Source organism: Giraffa tippelskirchi, chromosome 7 (genome assembly GCF_054371585.1).
Source record: "Giraffa tippelskirchi isolate mGirTip1 chromosome 7, T2T-mGirTip1v1.2.pri, whole genome shotgun sequence".
NCBI lineage: Eukaryota > Metazoa > Chordata > Mammalia > Artiodactyla > Giraffidae > Giraffa > Giraffa tippelskirchi.
The window spans coordinates 108,395,552-108,408,752 of NC_137281.1; the positions used below are offsets into that span (position 1 = coordinate 108,395,552).

At 35.1% G+C, this 13,201-nt stretch overlaps 1 protein-coding gene across 20 annotated transcripts in view; it reads left to right on the plus strand.

The window, feature by feature from the left end:
* Positions 1-13,201, plus strand: part of HERC1 (HECT and RLD domain containing E3 ubiquitin protein ligase family member 1) — a 208,431-nt gene that overhangs the window by 53,593 nt on the left and 141,637 nt on the right. For all 20 annotated transcript variants that reach the window (XM_081507446.1, XM_081507454.1, XM_081507461.1 and 17 more), the window contains 3 exons: positions 4,824-4,919; positions 11,583-11,777; positions 12,590-12,901. In XM_081507446.1, the coding sequence (XP_081363572.1) occupies positions 4,824-4,919; positions 11,583-11,777; positions 12,590-12,901 (603 nt within the window). The remainder of the gene's footprint in view (positions 1-4,823; positions 4,920-11,582; positions 11,778-12,589; positions 12,902-13,201) is intronic.

Below are 13,201 nucleotides of genomic sequence, written 5' to 3' on the forward strand. Positions count from 1 at the left end.
TCTGTACTCCAAGGCCAAATTTGCCTGTTACTCCAGGTGTTTCCTGACTTCCTACTTTTGCATTCCAGTCCCCTATGATGAAAAGGACATCTTTTTTGGGTGTTAGTTCTAAAAGAAAAGTTGTTAATTATTGCACAGTCAGCTTATATGATTGTATGCTTGCCCCTGGTGTATTTCCTTTTTAACCAAAATGCTAAATACCCTGAGTCAGAGGCCTTTTCCCCACCTTACCCTCTAAACCTTTTCCTTCTGTATTGCTCCTTAGTGGGGAGAGGATGCCCAAAGAAAGTAAATTGCTTTTCTCTGTATCTGTTTAGCTTCGTTGTCTTTTAACACATTGGAAATGTTTGTATGCATATTTGGTTGTGAGTTTAAATTGGCTCTGTAAGCTTAAGAAATCTTCATACTAAATACATTTACTACCTATATAATGTGCTTTAATATTCATTTAATGTATAGTATTCTATCCCATTCATTTTTTGGATTTTTACTTACTGCTTCCCAGTACCTGGCATAAGGGAAGAAGAGCTCTAACCTTCTCTGAGTGCCTGCTACCTACCAGGTGCTTTTTATAAGCAGTGTCTCATTCAATTATCATGTTAATCTGTAAAGAAGATATTATTTACTGTTATCTTAAGGGTGAAGAAACTGTGGCGGTTATCCAGAGTTACACACCTATTTGTCAAAAGAACTGAAAGTATAGCGTGTACTCCTAATTAAGCACGGATGGGCCAAGCACCGTGTTAACCAATTCTTACAACCCCTAGTCTGTCTGCAAAGCCCATGTTTTTCTCTGACTACTATATGCTGCTTTTACACTATTTATGTTAAATTGACTAACTTTTTCCCCCATGAAGGCCTACCTTAAAATACCATAAACTTATTTTATTGCTGTATTTCCAATTTTCTCTCCACTTGACTTCTTTCATTTCTGGACAGAATGTTGTATTCATCTAGGCAGAAAGGGTCTCCTTTCTTCCCCTCCTAGGCTCTTCCCTTATGTTATAACTTTCTGTTGGGGCTAGGATACCCCAGATAGCTTTAGTCAGAATTCTGGGTATATTCTGGGGAAGAATCTTGTATGTTTGTGTGATTTAATTTGGCCCTCCAGGAGTTACCACAGGCCTATGTTGGATTGAATTTAATTAAATTTCAGATAGATTTTAGTGAAAAGAGATGGTTATTAACTTGAACTTTATATTTATTATTCTTTCTTGCACAGTGAGTAATAGGATCTGATGCTCTTGGTCTCCAGAATTCATATTTCTTACACTTTACAGTGTTACCAGTTGTTGTTGTTGGTTGAGAACTGATAAAGTATCTGGAGCCTCTCCTGGTACACTGGACCCCATCCTGACCTAATTCTCCCTATCTTAAGATTCTGTCCTCATGAGCAGCTGGGACAAAACTTATCCTGAAGCTATTAATAGAAGTTGGAGAGACACATAACCATCAATTGAGTACCTGATATGCTTAGTCACTCAGTTGTGTCCAACTCTTTGCGACCCTTTGGACTGTAGCCCACCAGTTTCTTCTGTCCATGGGATTTTTCAGGCAAGAAAACTGGAATGGATTCTCATTTCCTTCTCTGGGGTACCTTTCCCACCCAGGGATCAAACCATCATCTCTTGTGTCTGCTGCTTTGCAGGCGGATTCTTTACTTGCTGAGCTATTGGGAAACTGGTATAAGGCCTTAAAAAAAAAAGAGTTCATCCTTAAATTATATTTACATGTGTGATTCTTACTTAACCTCCACTACCCACACATGCAGTAATTCAGAGGTTCGAGTGCAAGCATGCAAGATAATCATTAACTTATATTTAAATAAAGAGTAGGAAAATAATGTCACTGTATATCCCCACATCCTAAAAAAATAAACTAAAAATATGAACAGCAATAAAGGCATCTTTGGCCTTTGATACCACTAGGTATTTACTGTGTGCCAGATACTGCTAGGCTCTGGGTTAAAAAGATGAATAAGCTTTGTAGCATCCATGCCTTTAGCTAGCTTACAGTTGAAGGAAAGAGAGATGCACAGACATTTCATGTTAATGGTACTGGACTGTAGTAGAAGTCTGCATAGGGACAAGGTCATGAGACATAGGAGGAAGGCTAGAGGGGAAGGGGCTGAAAATGAAGAGTGCCTAAGTTTAGTTGAAAAGTAAGTTTGCTTGCAAATATGAGGTTTGTGAATGAGGAAGCTGAAAAAGTCTTCAGGTGAGAGATTTAGTGTTCACAGAGTGATGGAGGTGTGGGAGAGCAGGCTTCTGGATGTTCATAGTGGAATGGGATGAGCTAAGGCTGACAAGCTAGGTGGGGCCATGTATCCTATGCTATGGAGTTTTAAGCTTAATTCTGTAGGCAATGGGGAGTCACTGAAACAATTGGAAGAAGAATAAAACCAGATAGCAAGAACATCTTAATGTTCTTGTCTGATTATCTTATTAATAAAAAGACAGGTGGGAAAAAAACGAAAAGGTATTTTGATGGTAGGTAGATAAGAGAAAGGTAATTCAATGAAGACCTGTAAAACCACATATTTTTGTTATTTTAATTTCCCCTGTATCTTTAGACCTTTGAACTTCCTGTTAGCAGTGTATGAATCATTACACATTTAACATGCTTTATTTTCCAAAGTGAAAAATGCCTAGATGTAGCCCTCTTTTTCTATTATGCAGTATATTTACAAAACACGTTAAGAATTCTATACAAAATGGGTTTTAGAGATGTCTTTAATCCTAATTGACTGGGGAGGGATTAGTCTGACGCTTAATACTGATTTTTTGGGGAGAACAGAAATCAACGACAGTTACTGCAGATAGATTTTGAAGAATTTTTTAAAAAATTGGTTTGGTGCAAAAATAAAGAGTTCCTGTGTTTTCTCTTCTTTCTCAGTGTACATCATACAAAATAATGACAATTACTGCTTCCAGTTTTGAGTTCTTTCTATGTATTAAGGTATTTATGTATTATGTATTTCTGTGCTGAGGATGTTTTATGCATAATTTCAGTTGTTATCCCCAACAGCCCTAAATAAAAGAGGCATTATTCCTGTCTAAGGATAAGGAAACTAATCCTTAAGTCACATTGCCCGTTAAGTGATGAAGCATGGATTTAAACACAGGTCTGTTACTGAAAACCTTATGCTGTTTTCAGTGTTTTCCTTCATACTGTAAACAGGCATAATAGCCCTGGTACCAGCTCCCAAGAAGGTATAGTAAGCTGTTGTTTCTCATCTGCTTTTGGTTTGGTGATCAGTAGAGGTGACCTTTAAAGAATGGAGTCACAGATTACAACTGTGTTTTTCCCAGAGGTTCTACACAGCTAATTATGGAATTTGGAGAGGCTGTACCTCATAGTATTTTCTGGTATAGCCACACCTTACGTGTCTAGGAAGTAGGTAATTTTGAACAGTCAGCTTGTGATATAACTCTGAGATCTGCAAGTGGCTCTCTAAAGCCTTACTATTTGAAGTGTGAGCCTCAGACAGCAGCATTGATGTCACTGGAAGCTTGTTAGAAATGTAGAATCTAAGGCCCCCACCTATATTTATTGAATTAGAATTTGCATTTTAACAATTTCCAAATAATTCATGTTTACATTAGAATTCCAAAAGTACCACCTTAAGGAATTAAGAGGAAAAATTGATTTGGTAGCAGTAGCTTAGCACCTGATGACCCAGCAGTATATTGAATAGCCAGTATCATTTCTTTCATTACCTAGGAATCATGTTAATTAAATACCTTGAATTGATAAAATTATAAAGTCCTGGAGTTGAATGGGATCTTACAGAGCACGTAGGCTTAAGTCCCTGCTACGGTAGAGGATATACTTTTCTATGGTATATTTGCCAGGTGATCATATAGAATGTATTTTTGCAAACAATAGCCTTTGAAATAAAGACACCAATGAAAATTTTACAATTATAGGATTGATAAATCAGAGAAGGAGCTTAATATTTGCAGTATAAAGATTTAAGAATATAGGAATTTGAGGGAACAGTGGAGGTCAAGTTCACTCTGATTTATCAGTTTTCAGTAAAAGAGTGATTTCTGGTCGTAACCATTGGGTCCTTTTGTGGAGGAATGGTATAGGAGGAACTGGTTTGGGTGAATGTGGGGGAAATGTTAGATTGGGAATTTAGTTTTGAATATGTTTATTTGAGATGCCTGTAAGGTGTCTATATATGGAGAGTCAAGTGGACAATTACGTTAGGCTGTTAGTCCCAGAGAGGAGCTATGATTCCTCAGCTATGAACCAACTTGTGGGACATTTGTTATGCCAAAACTAAGGAGGAGCAGATTTAACTGCTGTTCTGGTCAGGATCATCAGTTAAGCTGGCTATATGCTGCTTTATTCTTGGAGCAAGTGAACAAGGCAGCCCCAGGGAAGTCCAGTATTCTTGCCTGGGAAATCCCATGGATAGAGGAGCATGGAAGGCTACAGTCCATGGGGTCACAAAGAATCAGACACGACCGAGCGACTTTCACTTCACTTCATTTATTAAATATTGGCCACCCAAAGAGTGTGTAATTGGCAAAATTCTGCCTCTTTGACTGTTTCTGTGTTAAACCTGTGACCCTTAGAACAAATCACTGTTTAATAAGCTAATCATTGAGGGATTGGTACTTAATTTACTGCTTCACTCTATAGCCACCTCTTTTATAACACATAAAAGTTGGTTTCATGATGTAATGTTAGGATTTGATCTTAAAACACATAATTATATAAACAGTTCTTTAAACATTTTGTGGACAGTTTAAGTGATTTTAATATATGTCTCTCTCCTTACTAAACTGTATTCCACAATATTTTAATTGTAGGGTTCATCTGCTGATCGGAGTCAGTGGAGGGAACCAACCAGAACATCTGATGGCTTGTGCTCCCTCTATGAGGCAGCTTTGTGTCTCTTTGAAGAGGTATGTAATAATCATGGCTTTAAATAATCATACATTAAAAGTTGCTTTGTCAAGGGATAAACTGGAAGATTGTGACTGACATATACACACTACTAGATATAAAATAAATAACTTATAAGGACTGACTGTATAGCTCAGGGAACTCTACTCAGTACTCTGTAATGGCCTATGTGGGAAAAGAGTCCAAAAAGGAGTGGATAGATGTATATGTTTCACAGATTCACTTTGCTGTACATCTGAAACTAACACAACATTGGAAATCAACTATACTCCAATAAAAATTAAAGCAGAAAAAAGAAAAGTTAGTTTGTCTAAAAATGCTTCTATTTATCCCTTAAAAATAATCCAATTCCGTCTCTGGAAAGGATGCAAAAGAAAGTGGTGTCAATGATTGGTTGCTTCTAGAAAGTGGAGCTGGGGTGTCATATAAGGGGTGGGAGGGAGACATATTTGTCAATGCATACCCTTTTATTCATTTTGGACTTGGTATAATGTGCATTTTTTTAATTTAAAAATTTATTATTAAAACAGACAAGAAAGACAAACATGTGCCTTAATGGAATTATTATAAAATAAATAGCCTTTTAATCTGTGCTCAGGAAAGAAAGAAAACTTTACCAGCAACTCTAGAAACCCTTTCATGTCCTGGTCATTATCCCTTTCCTCCTTCTCTAAAGAACCACTATCCTGACTTTACGAGTATAAGAGTAGTTACTTCCTTGCTCTTTATAGTCATGTACATCCCTAGACACTATAGTTCAGTCTTGTCTATTTAAAAAAAGCATATGTATATGTATATCTTTTCCTTCAATGGATTTGTTCAGGAACCTGGACTTTTTAGGTTGTAGAATTTCTTACTGTCTGGATTTTGTTAATTGATTACTCATAATACAGTTCCTATGCATTTCCTGTATTTTGACAGGTGAATCTAGAGATTTGATCTGTTAAAGGTTTGATCCCTTTGGAAAGACCATACATAGTGTTGTGATCTTTTATCTGGTTGTCTCTCTTTTTGTAGTACTAGCAACTCTGAATTCTTAATGATCAGATCTGTTAATTCATTGGTGCTTGGTTGCAAAATGGTAATGTTCTAATTATATCTTTCATCTTTCAGTTGTTAGTTGGAATGTTTTCATGAAGAGATGATTCCCTTATTGACTCTTTGGTTACCTTGCAACAGTTCAAATAGGAAAAGCAGAATAAATGTTTGATTCTCCCATTTGACTTTTTAAAAAAAATTTTTAACACCAATTTTTTATTTACTAGTTTTCAGTTTAATGAATTGGTCTTCTGTCATTCTTCAAGCTTGACCAATTGATTTCACTTGAAAAATACTATTACGAACTCAGATTTAAACCTATTCAAGTTTTACTTCACTGAATTATCATCTGTAGTGAAGCTCGTACTATTTTATCTTTGGCCAACAGTCTTTCAGGGTAGTAGTCTCTTCAGGGTGGTTCACAAGTTCTTTTGACATAGACCTAATAATCGTTGATAGCTTCCTTGCTAACTGACCCATCAAATTGTTCTGAGCTCAAGATGGACTCATCTTATACATTTCTTTATCTGGATCTGCAACTAGCTAGCTATTTCTCCATAAGCCCTGGTTTCTTTTGGTGGAAAATAGTATTTCAGGATCACAATCAGGGTGCTCATCACTACTGTGTCAGTGTTATTTTTCTAGGCTGTTACAGTAGAGCCAGAAGTTTGTGTGCGCTTGTGTGTGTGTACATGTGTGCGAGTATTTAAAGCTAATAGTACACCTCTTTAGTTGATACTTTCAATTTCAGGGCTATAGAATTTTTACTTACCCTTTTCTATATTACAGTTATATCTCCTTTCTTTAAAAGGAAGAACGTCAGTTTTCAAGGTACAGGGATGTAGAATTAGAATATCCTGTAATTATTTATTTTGGTCACATAGTGTGACACACAGAGTAATCCTAAAATAAGACAAATACTACCATTGTATGTTTACTAAAAAATGCTTTTTACATATGATTTCCCTATTTTTTTTGGTTGTATTATATGTACATACTTAGAGCATGCATAACTTTGCATTATAACCCTCACTTAGTATGAGTTCTATAAATAACTACATCTTTAATGCTCACTGCCAGTTTCTCTTAGTGTCTCTCTATTCTTTTTAGTTGTCTGAAGCTTATTCTCAAGTAGAATCCTCAGTAAAGAATTATGGAAAAGATTCTCTTAGTTCTTACATGTTAGTTGCTGTGCTTTTTATACTTAAAAGTCACTTTCCAGAAGAGAGAAGATAAAATCTTTGGCTCACATTTTCTTTCCTTCTACTTCTTAAATATATTTATCCATTTTCTTCTGGCATAAACCTTTGCTGCTGAGGTCTGAAGATAATCTGATTTTCTTTCATATATTTATGAGTCACATGCTTGTTTTGCTGAGAAGCCCAAAGGATCTCTTCTTTAGAGATCAGTAATTTTACTAGAATATATTTTGATGTTATGCATTCAGGGTTGATATTCTCAGAGATGTGAAGATTTCAATATGTAGTCTGAAATCTTTTTTATTTCAGGAAAGTTTCCGTAAATTATTGTTTTTAGTACTATTTTTACTCTGTTTTTATTTGGTTCTCTTCTAGGACTCCTGTTGCTTATATGTTGGATCTTTGCCTAACTTTAGTCATTCTCACGTTTTCTTTAATACTTTTTATATGATTTTCATTTCTTTTTTATTTCTAAGCAACTTTTAGCCTTTTAATCTTTTGTTGCTCTTACGATATTATCTTTTGCATTTATTTACTCTTGGATTCCCTATAGTTTACTCTTCATTTCCAAAATGATGTTTTTTGTTTTATTTCTAATTCTTTTTTGAGTCTGTCACCTTATTCTTGAACACCTCTATTTCAGATTTGTGTTTTTCTTTCATGTCTTGTTTCATTTTCTCAATCCCTTTAGCTGGCTTTGAAATAGGTTACAGTTTGATATGTCTTGTGGGCAGTTCTCTTCTGGCTTGCTTTTATTTAAAAGTAGTGATGTTATTCTGTCTCTTCCCTCTCCTGCTGCCCCCAATAATAGCTTCATATGGAATTTGACCTTTTTACTTTTCTGTTGCTTATTTTTATGAAAAATTTGTTTTCTTTTCCTAAATTTTTAAAATGGGATGGGATTCAAGGTAGTTTTTCTAAATCCATAGACTCCTTTCCTCTATTGTTTTTATGTAATGTTATAAAAAAAGAAATAAGTTGGTTTCCAGCATATTCCCCTCCCCACCTTTTATCTTAAGCTTCTCTCTTTCCTCTCTGTTGTTCCCATTCTGCTAAACTTTATTCCACTCCCAGTAGTTTCTGCTTCATATGAGGGCTCTATTCTGGAAGGGAGTACTGGTTTGTCATTCAAGAGGTCATCGAGTTAGATTGCTCTAGCTTCTTTCAAACTTCTCATGGATCCTTTGTACTTACCTGCTTTTTAGAGAGGGCAAAGCTCTTCCCAGTTGCAGCTGCTTAGATTGGCTCACTGTTCTTTCTGGTGAGTACCGGGTTGGTTGTTTTGGGCCTTTTTCTTACTCTTAGATCTGTCAGATATTCTCTGGCTTCCTCCTGTACAGATATATTACTATGCACATTCTGTGTTTGGTAGTGGTTTGTCTGCACCTGCTCATATTTTGGAGTTATTGGAGCTATGTTTGTCTAGTTTTATTTTGAATGTTAAGCATGAGTTTGGAGTTTTGCCCTTTTGTTCTGTGCAGTGATGCCGTGTTTGGAAAACTACATTGGTGCTGCTATTGTCATCTTCCTAGAATTCTTCCCACCCCATAGTTGTTTTTAAAAAACATTTTTTAAGTCTTTTGAATAAATTTTTTGACTTCCTCCCCCATTCCCTCCACTTCTTCCTCTCTTCCCCTCTTCCCTCTCCTTCTCTGTCTCTTCCCCTCTCCCTTTCCCTTCCCTTTCTCCTTCCGTGTCCCCTCAACTTCTCCTCCTCTTTCTTTTTTTTGTGGGCGTCAGGGAAGGAGGGCTATGATCTTTTAAGCCTTATTATAGAATGGCAATCCACCCAGTATATAATGGGCCTGCCCTGTGGCTCAGATGGTGAAGAATCTGCCTGCAATGCAGGAGACCCAGGTTTGATTCCAGGGTCAGGAAGATCCTCTGGAGAAGGGAATGGCAACCCACCCCAGTATTCTTGCCTGGAGAATTCCATGGACAGAGAAGCCTGGCTGGTTACAGTCCATGGGATCACAAAGAATTGGATACAACTGAGCGACTGTCACTTCACTTCACTTCAGTATATATTCCAAGACCCCCAATGGATTCCTGAAACTGTAAATAGTACCAAACCCTATAAATACCATGTTATTTCCTATATATACATAACTATGTTAAAACTTAATTTATAAATTAGGTACAGTAAGAGAACATCCTAATTGCCAGCATCACTCCTCTTGTACTTTGGGGCCATTATTAAGTAAAGTAAGGATTACTTGAACACAGGCACTGAAATACTGGCAGTTGAGCTGATTACCAGATGGCTACTAATGGGTGAGTAGTTTATGTAATGTGGCTATGCTGGACAGAGGTATGATACTCAGAACAGTATGCGGTTTAACATTTATGAATTATTTATTTCTGGAATATTCCATTTAATATTTTCAGATGACAGTTGACTGCCAGTAACTGAAGCCACAAAAAGTGAAACTGTAGAAAAAAGGGAGACTACTGTAATAGATCTTGAGATAAATTCTAACTTACTTGAGCTCATCATCCTTTTGTTGGCAGCAGAATTTCAGATCTTTTATTAGGGACTAGCAGCCTTTATTTATGCACATTTTGTGTGTTCTCAGAACTCTTCTGATGTTCACTGAAAATTATTTGACACACATAGTCTCTTCTTTTTGGGTACTATTTAAAGGTTCTGACAGAAATTATTCTATACCTTCCCATTTAACGGTCTGACGATATATTGGCTTTTAAAGATTCCTCTTTAATTTTGTTTGATTCAGAAAAAACAAAACCAAAAAATAAATAAAAAGCTTTAAAAAGCAGTCAACAAATTAACAGCTGCTGTAGTCACCGATAATATCTTTATTGTATGGGATTCATACAGGTCAATAAAAAATCCGCTAAGCTCTAATAAATAAATGGATGCAAGTTAGTGGTAAGCAAATAATTGGGAAAATTTTAGTTCTGTTGATAATAAGGAACTGTGAAGTTAAAAGAACGCATCCTCTTTTTCCCCAGTGAAGTTTTCAAAAAAATTTAAAGCATAATAATTATTGGTATGAATGCAGTGAGACTGGTACTCTCAAATAGGCCTATTCATTGGTTAGGGACACTGTGATGACAACCCTGGTTCTATGCTTTTGGCAGGGTTTTGAGGAGAGAGGAGGGGAGAGGAGAAGCCTGAATTTTTATAAAGCATTATGAATGGCAGTAGACTTTACCATTATATTCAACACAAATGGTAAATAAGCCGTGATTTTTTATATAGCTATATCTATATATACATATAGATGTACATATATACATATATAGATAATGTATATATAGATTGTATATAATGTATATACAATGTATATAATGTATGTGTAGATAATGTATATACAATTGTATATAATGTATATATAGATAATGTAGATAGATTATATAGATAATAAACATATACATATATTGATATATACATATATATATGTGTATGTATATATACATATATAGATATGTGTAGATACGTGTGTGAGTGTTGAATTGCTCTGGGCCATCATTGTTTTTAGGGAAGCCCTCATTTTGTTCATAATATCATAACACCAGTTTCAAAGGCAATTTGGATGGGATGGGGAGGGAGGTGGGTGGGGGGTCCAGGAGGGGGAACACATGTAAACCCATGGCTGATTCATGTCAGTGTATGGCAAAAACTATTGCAATGTTGTGAAGTGATTGGCCCCCAACTAAAATAAATAAATTTATAAAAAAAAAATAAAAATAAAACATCAAAGGCAATTTGGTACAGTATGTTTCAGGAATCATATGATTGTTGTCATTTTTTGCATGTAATAGTCCCATTTCTGAGTTTCTCTACTAAGGGAAGTAATTAAACATGTAGCAGCAGCTATATTGTTAAAAATGGCTTATATAACTAATAAGTAGAAAGAATCTGAATGTCCTTTTAAAGGAAAATGCTTAAGTAAATTGTGATTTTTACATCAGATGAAATATTGTTGGTTCAATTATGAAGACTAGGTAGACAAACAAAATTCTCTATGGTCCTTTTGTATCATCACTTGTATATCCACTGTGATAACTGTTAAAAAACATGTATATGCAGAACTCTGGAAGGACATATATTAAAAAAAGATAACATATATTAAGGTGATGGAATTATTAAAGGTGGAGTTTTTCTACTTGTTTTTCTATAATGCTGTTTTATGTGTTAATAAAATATTTAGGTATAAAAGGCTTGATTGTGTCTTCTTCTCCCCATTTTTGCCACCTTTGTTAGTATCTTTTAGTGATTTTTTTCTGTAGGAGTAGATAATCTAGCTATTTGTGTTTAAGATTGGATGTGTTATTCTTAGGTTATTTGAGCAGTTGAGATAGTTTTAGAAGAAAGAAAGTCAATGATTTCAGAGAATATTTATAAAAATATCTATACTAAAAATGTCTTAAGTGTTCATTGCATGTTTTTTATTTTAATAGGTTTGCAGAATGGCTTCTGATTACTCAAGAACATGTGCTAGCCCTGATAGCATTCAGACTGGTGATACTCCCATTGTTTCAGAAACCTGTGAGGTTTATGTTTGGGGGAGCAATAGCAGCCATCAGTTGGTAGAAGGCACACAGGAGAAAATACTACAACCCAAACTGGCTCCTAGTTTCTCTGATGCTCAGACTGTGAGTTCTCTGCATATTTTACAAATTGGTAGATGACAGAGTTTGCTTTAAATAATGTTACGAGTGGGATTTTTTTGTTTTTTGTTTTTATGAGTGAATGTTCTTGCTTGTTTTCTTATCTGTATTGTTTCTATACTATACTGCATCAGTTTTTGCATTTTTATGGAAAAAATATTTTAAGTCTCTCATTTTACTAACAGTTATTTCCAAGTTTTAAAAAATCAAATTTGTATCAGGAGTTTTAAAAAGAGTTATGAATGTCAACAGACTTACCCTATATTCAACACAAATAGTAAATAAGACTAGGTAAAATAGAATTTTCCTTTTGCCATATTGGCATTTCATTTTCTTATTGTGATCACTTTTTTACCTTTGTAGCTACCTTTTAGGCAAATTGGAACTTTCTATTTTATTGTTTTCATTAAAATACGTGTTTTTCTCAAATGAATTTAGAATAAATATTACATGGTTCTTGTTATAGTGGACCTTAAGGAATTACAGGAAAATTTTACTTCTTTCCTTTCACCAGTTATGTTAGAGGAGGCTGAAACATTTTACTTTGTTGTTTCATTGAACCATAACTGGATAGATTAACCTGAAAAGATAAAATATACATTAATTTGAGTTAACAATGAAATCAGTGTGAATAGGCCATTAATAATTTTCTTAATTTTTCTGTTCACTTCTTAATCTCTGTGGAAATGCATTTCCACTTGAAAAGATTTCCTTTAAGCTTCTTTGATAAGATAAACTTTAATATTATACTTTGATTCTCACAGAAGCATTTTATATCTGATTCTGTTTGTTTATAGATTGAAGCTGGACAATACTGCACTTTTGTCATTTCTACGGATGGCTCTGTCAGAGCTTGTGGTAAAGGCAGCTATGGAAGACTAGGCCTTGGAGACTCTAATAATCAATCTACTTTAAAAAAGTTAACATTTGAGCCTCACAGGTCCATTAAAAAGGTCTCATCTTCTAAAGGATCTGATGGTCATACTTTAGCTTTCACTACAGAAGGAGAAGTCTTCAGTTGGGGAGATGGTGATTATGGGAAACTGGGACATGGAAATAGTTCAACACAGAAATATCCCAAGCTTATTCAGGGCCCTCTGCAGGGAAAGGTATGTGACTTCTTTTTGGATTTAAAAATAATTAGTTGCACTGGTTCTTATGATTGCTATAATTGACAGTATCTTTCAGATTTTGGTGTATTCTTAGGTAGCCCCCCTCCTAACCCTTTGGCTTATCTTTTGTATATCTGCTTGATGGTTTACAGCACACTTTCACATATATTTTTAAATTTTTATTCTTCTAACAGCTTTGTTAAAGCAGTTATTATTTTCATTTTACAGATAGGAAACTGAGAATCATCCATTTCACAAATATTTATCTAGTACCTTCCAAGTGCCAGACAATGTTTT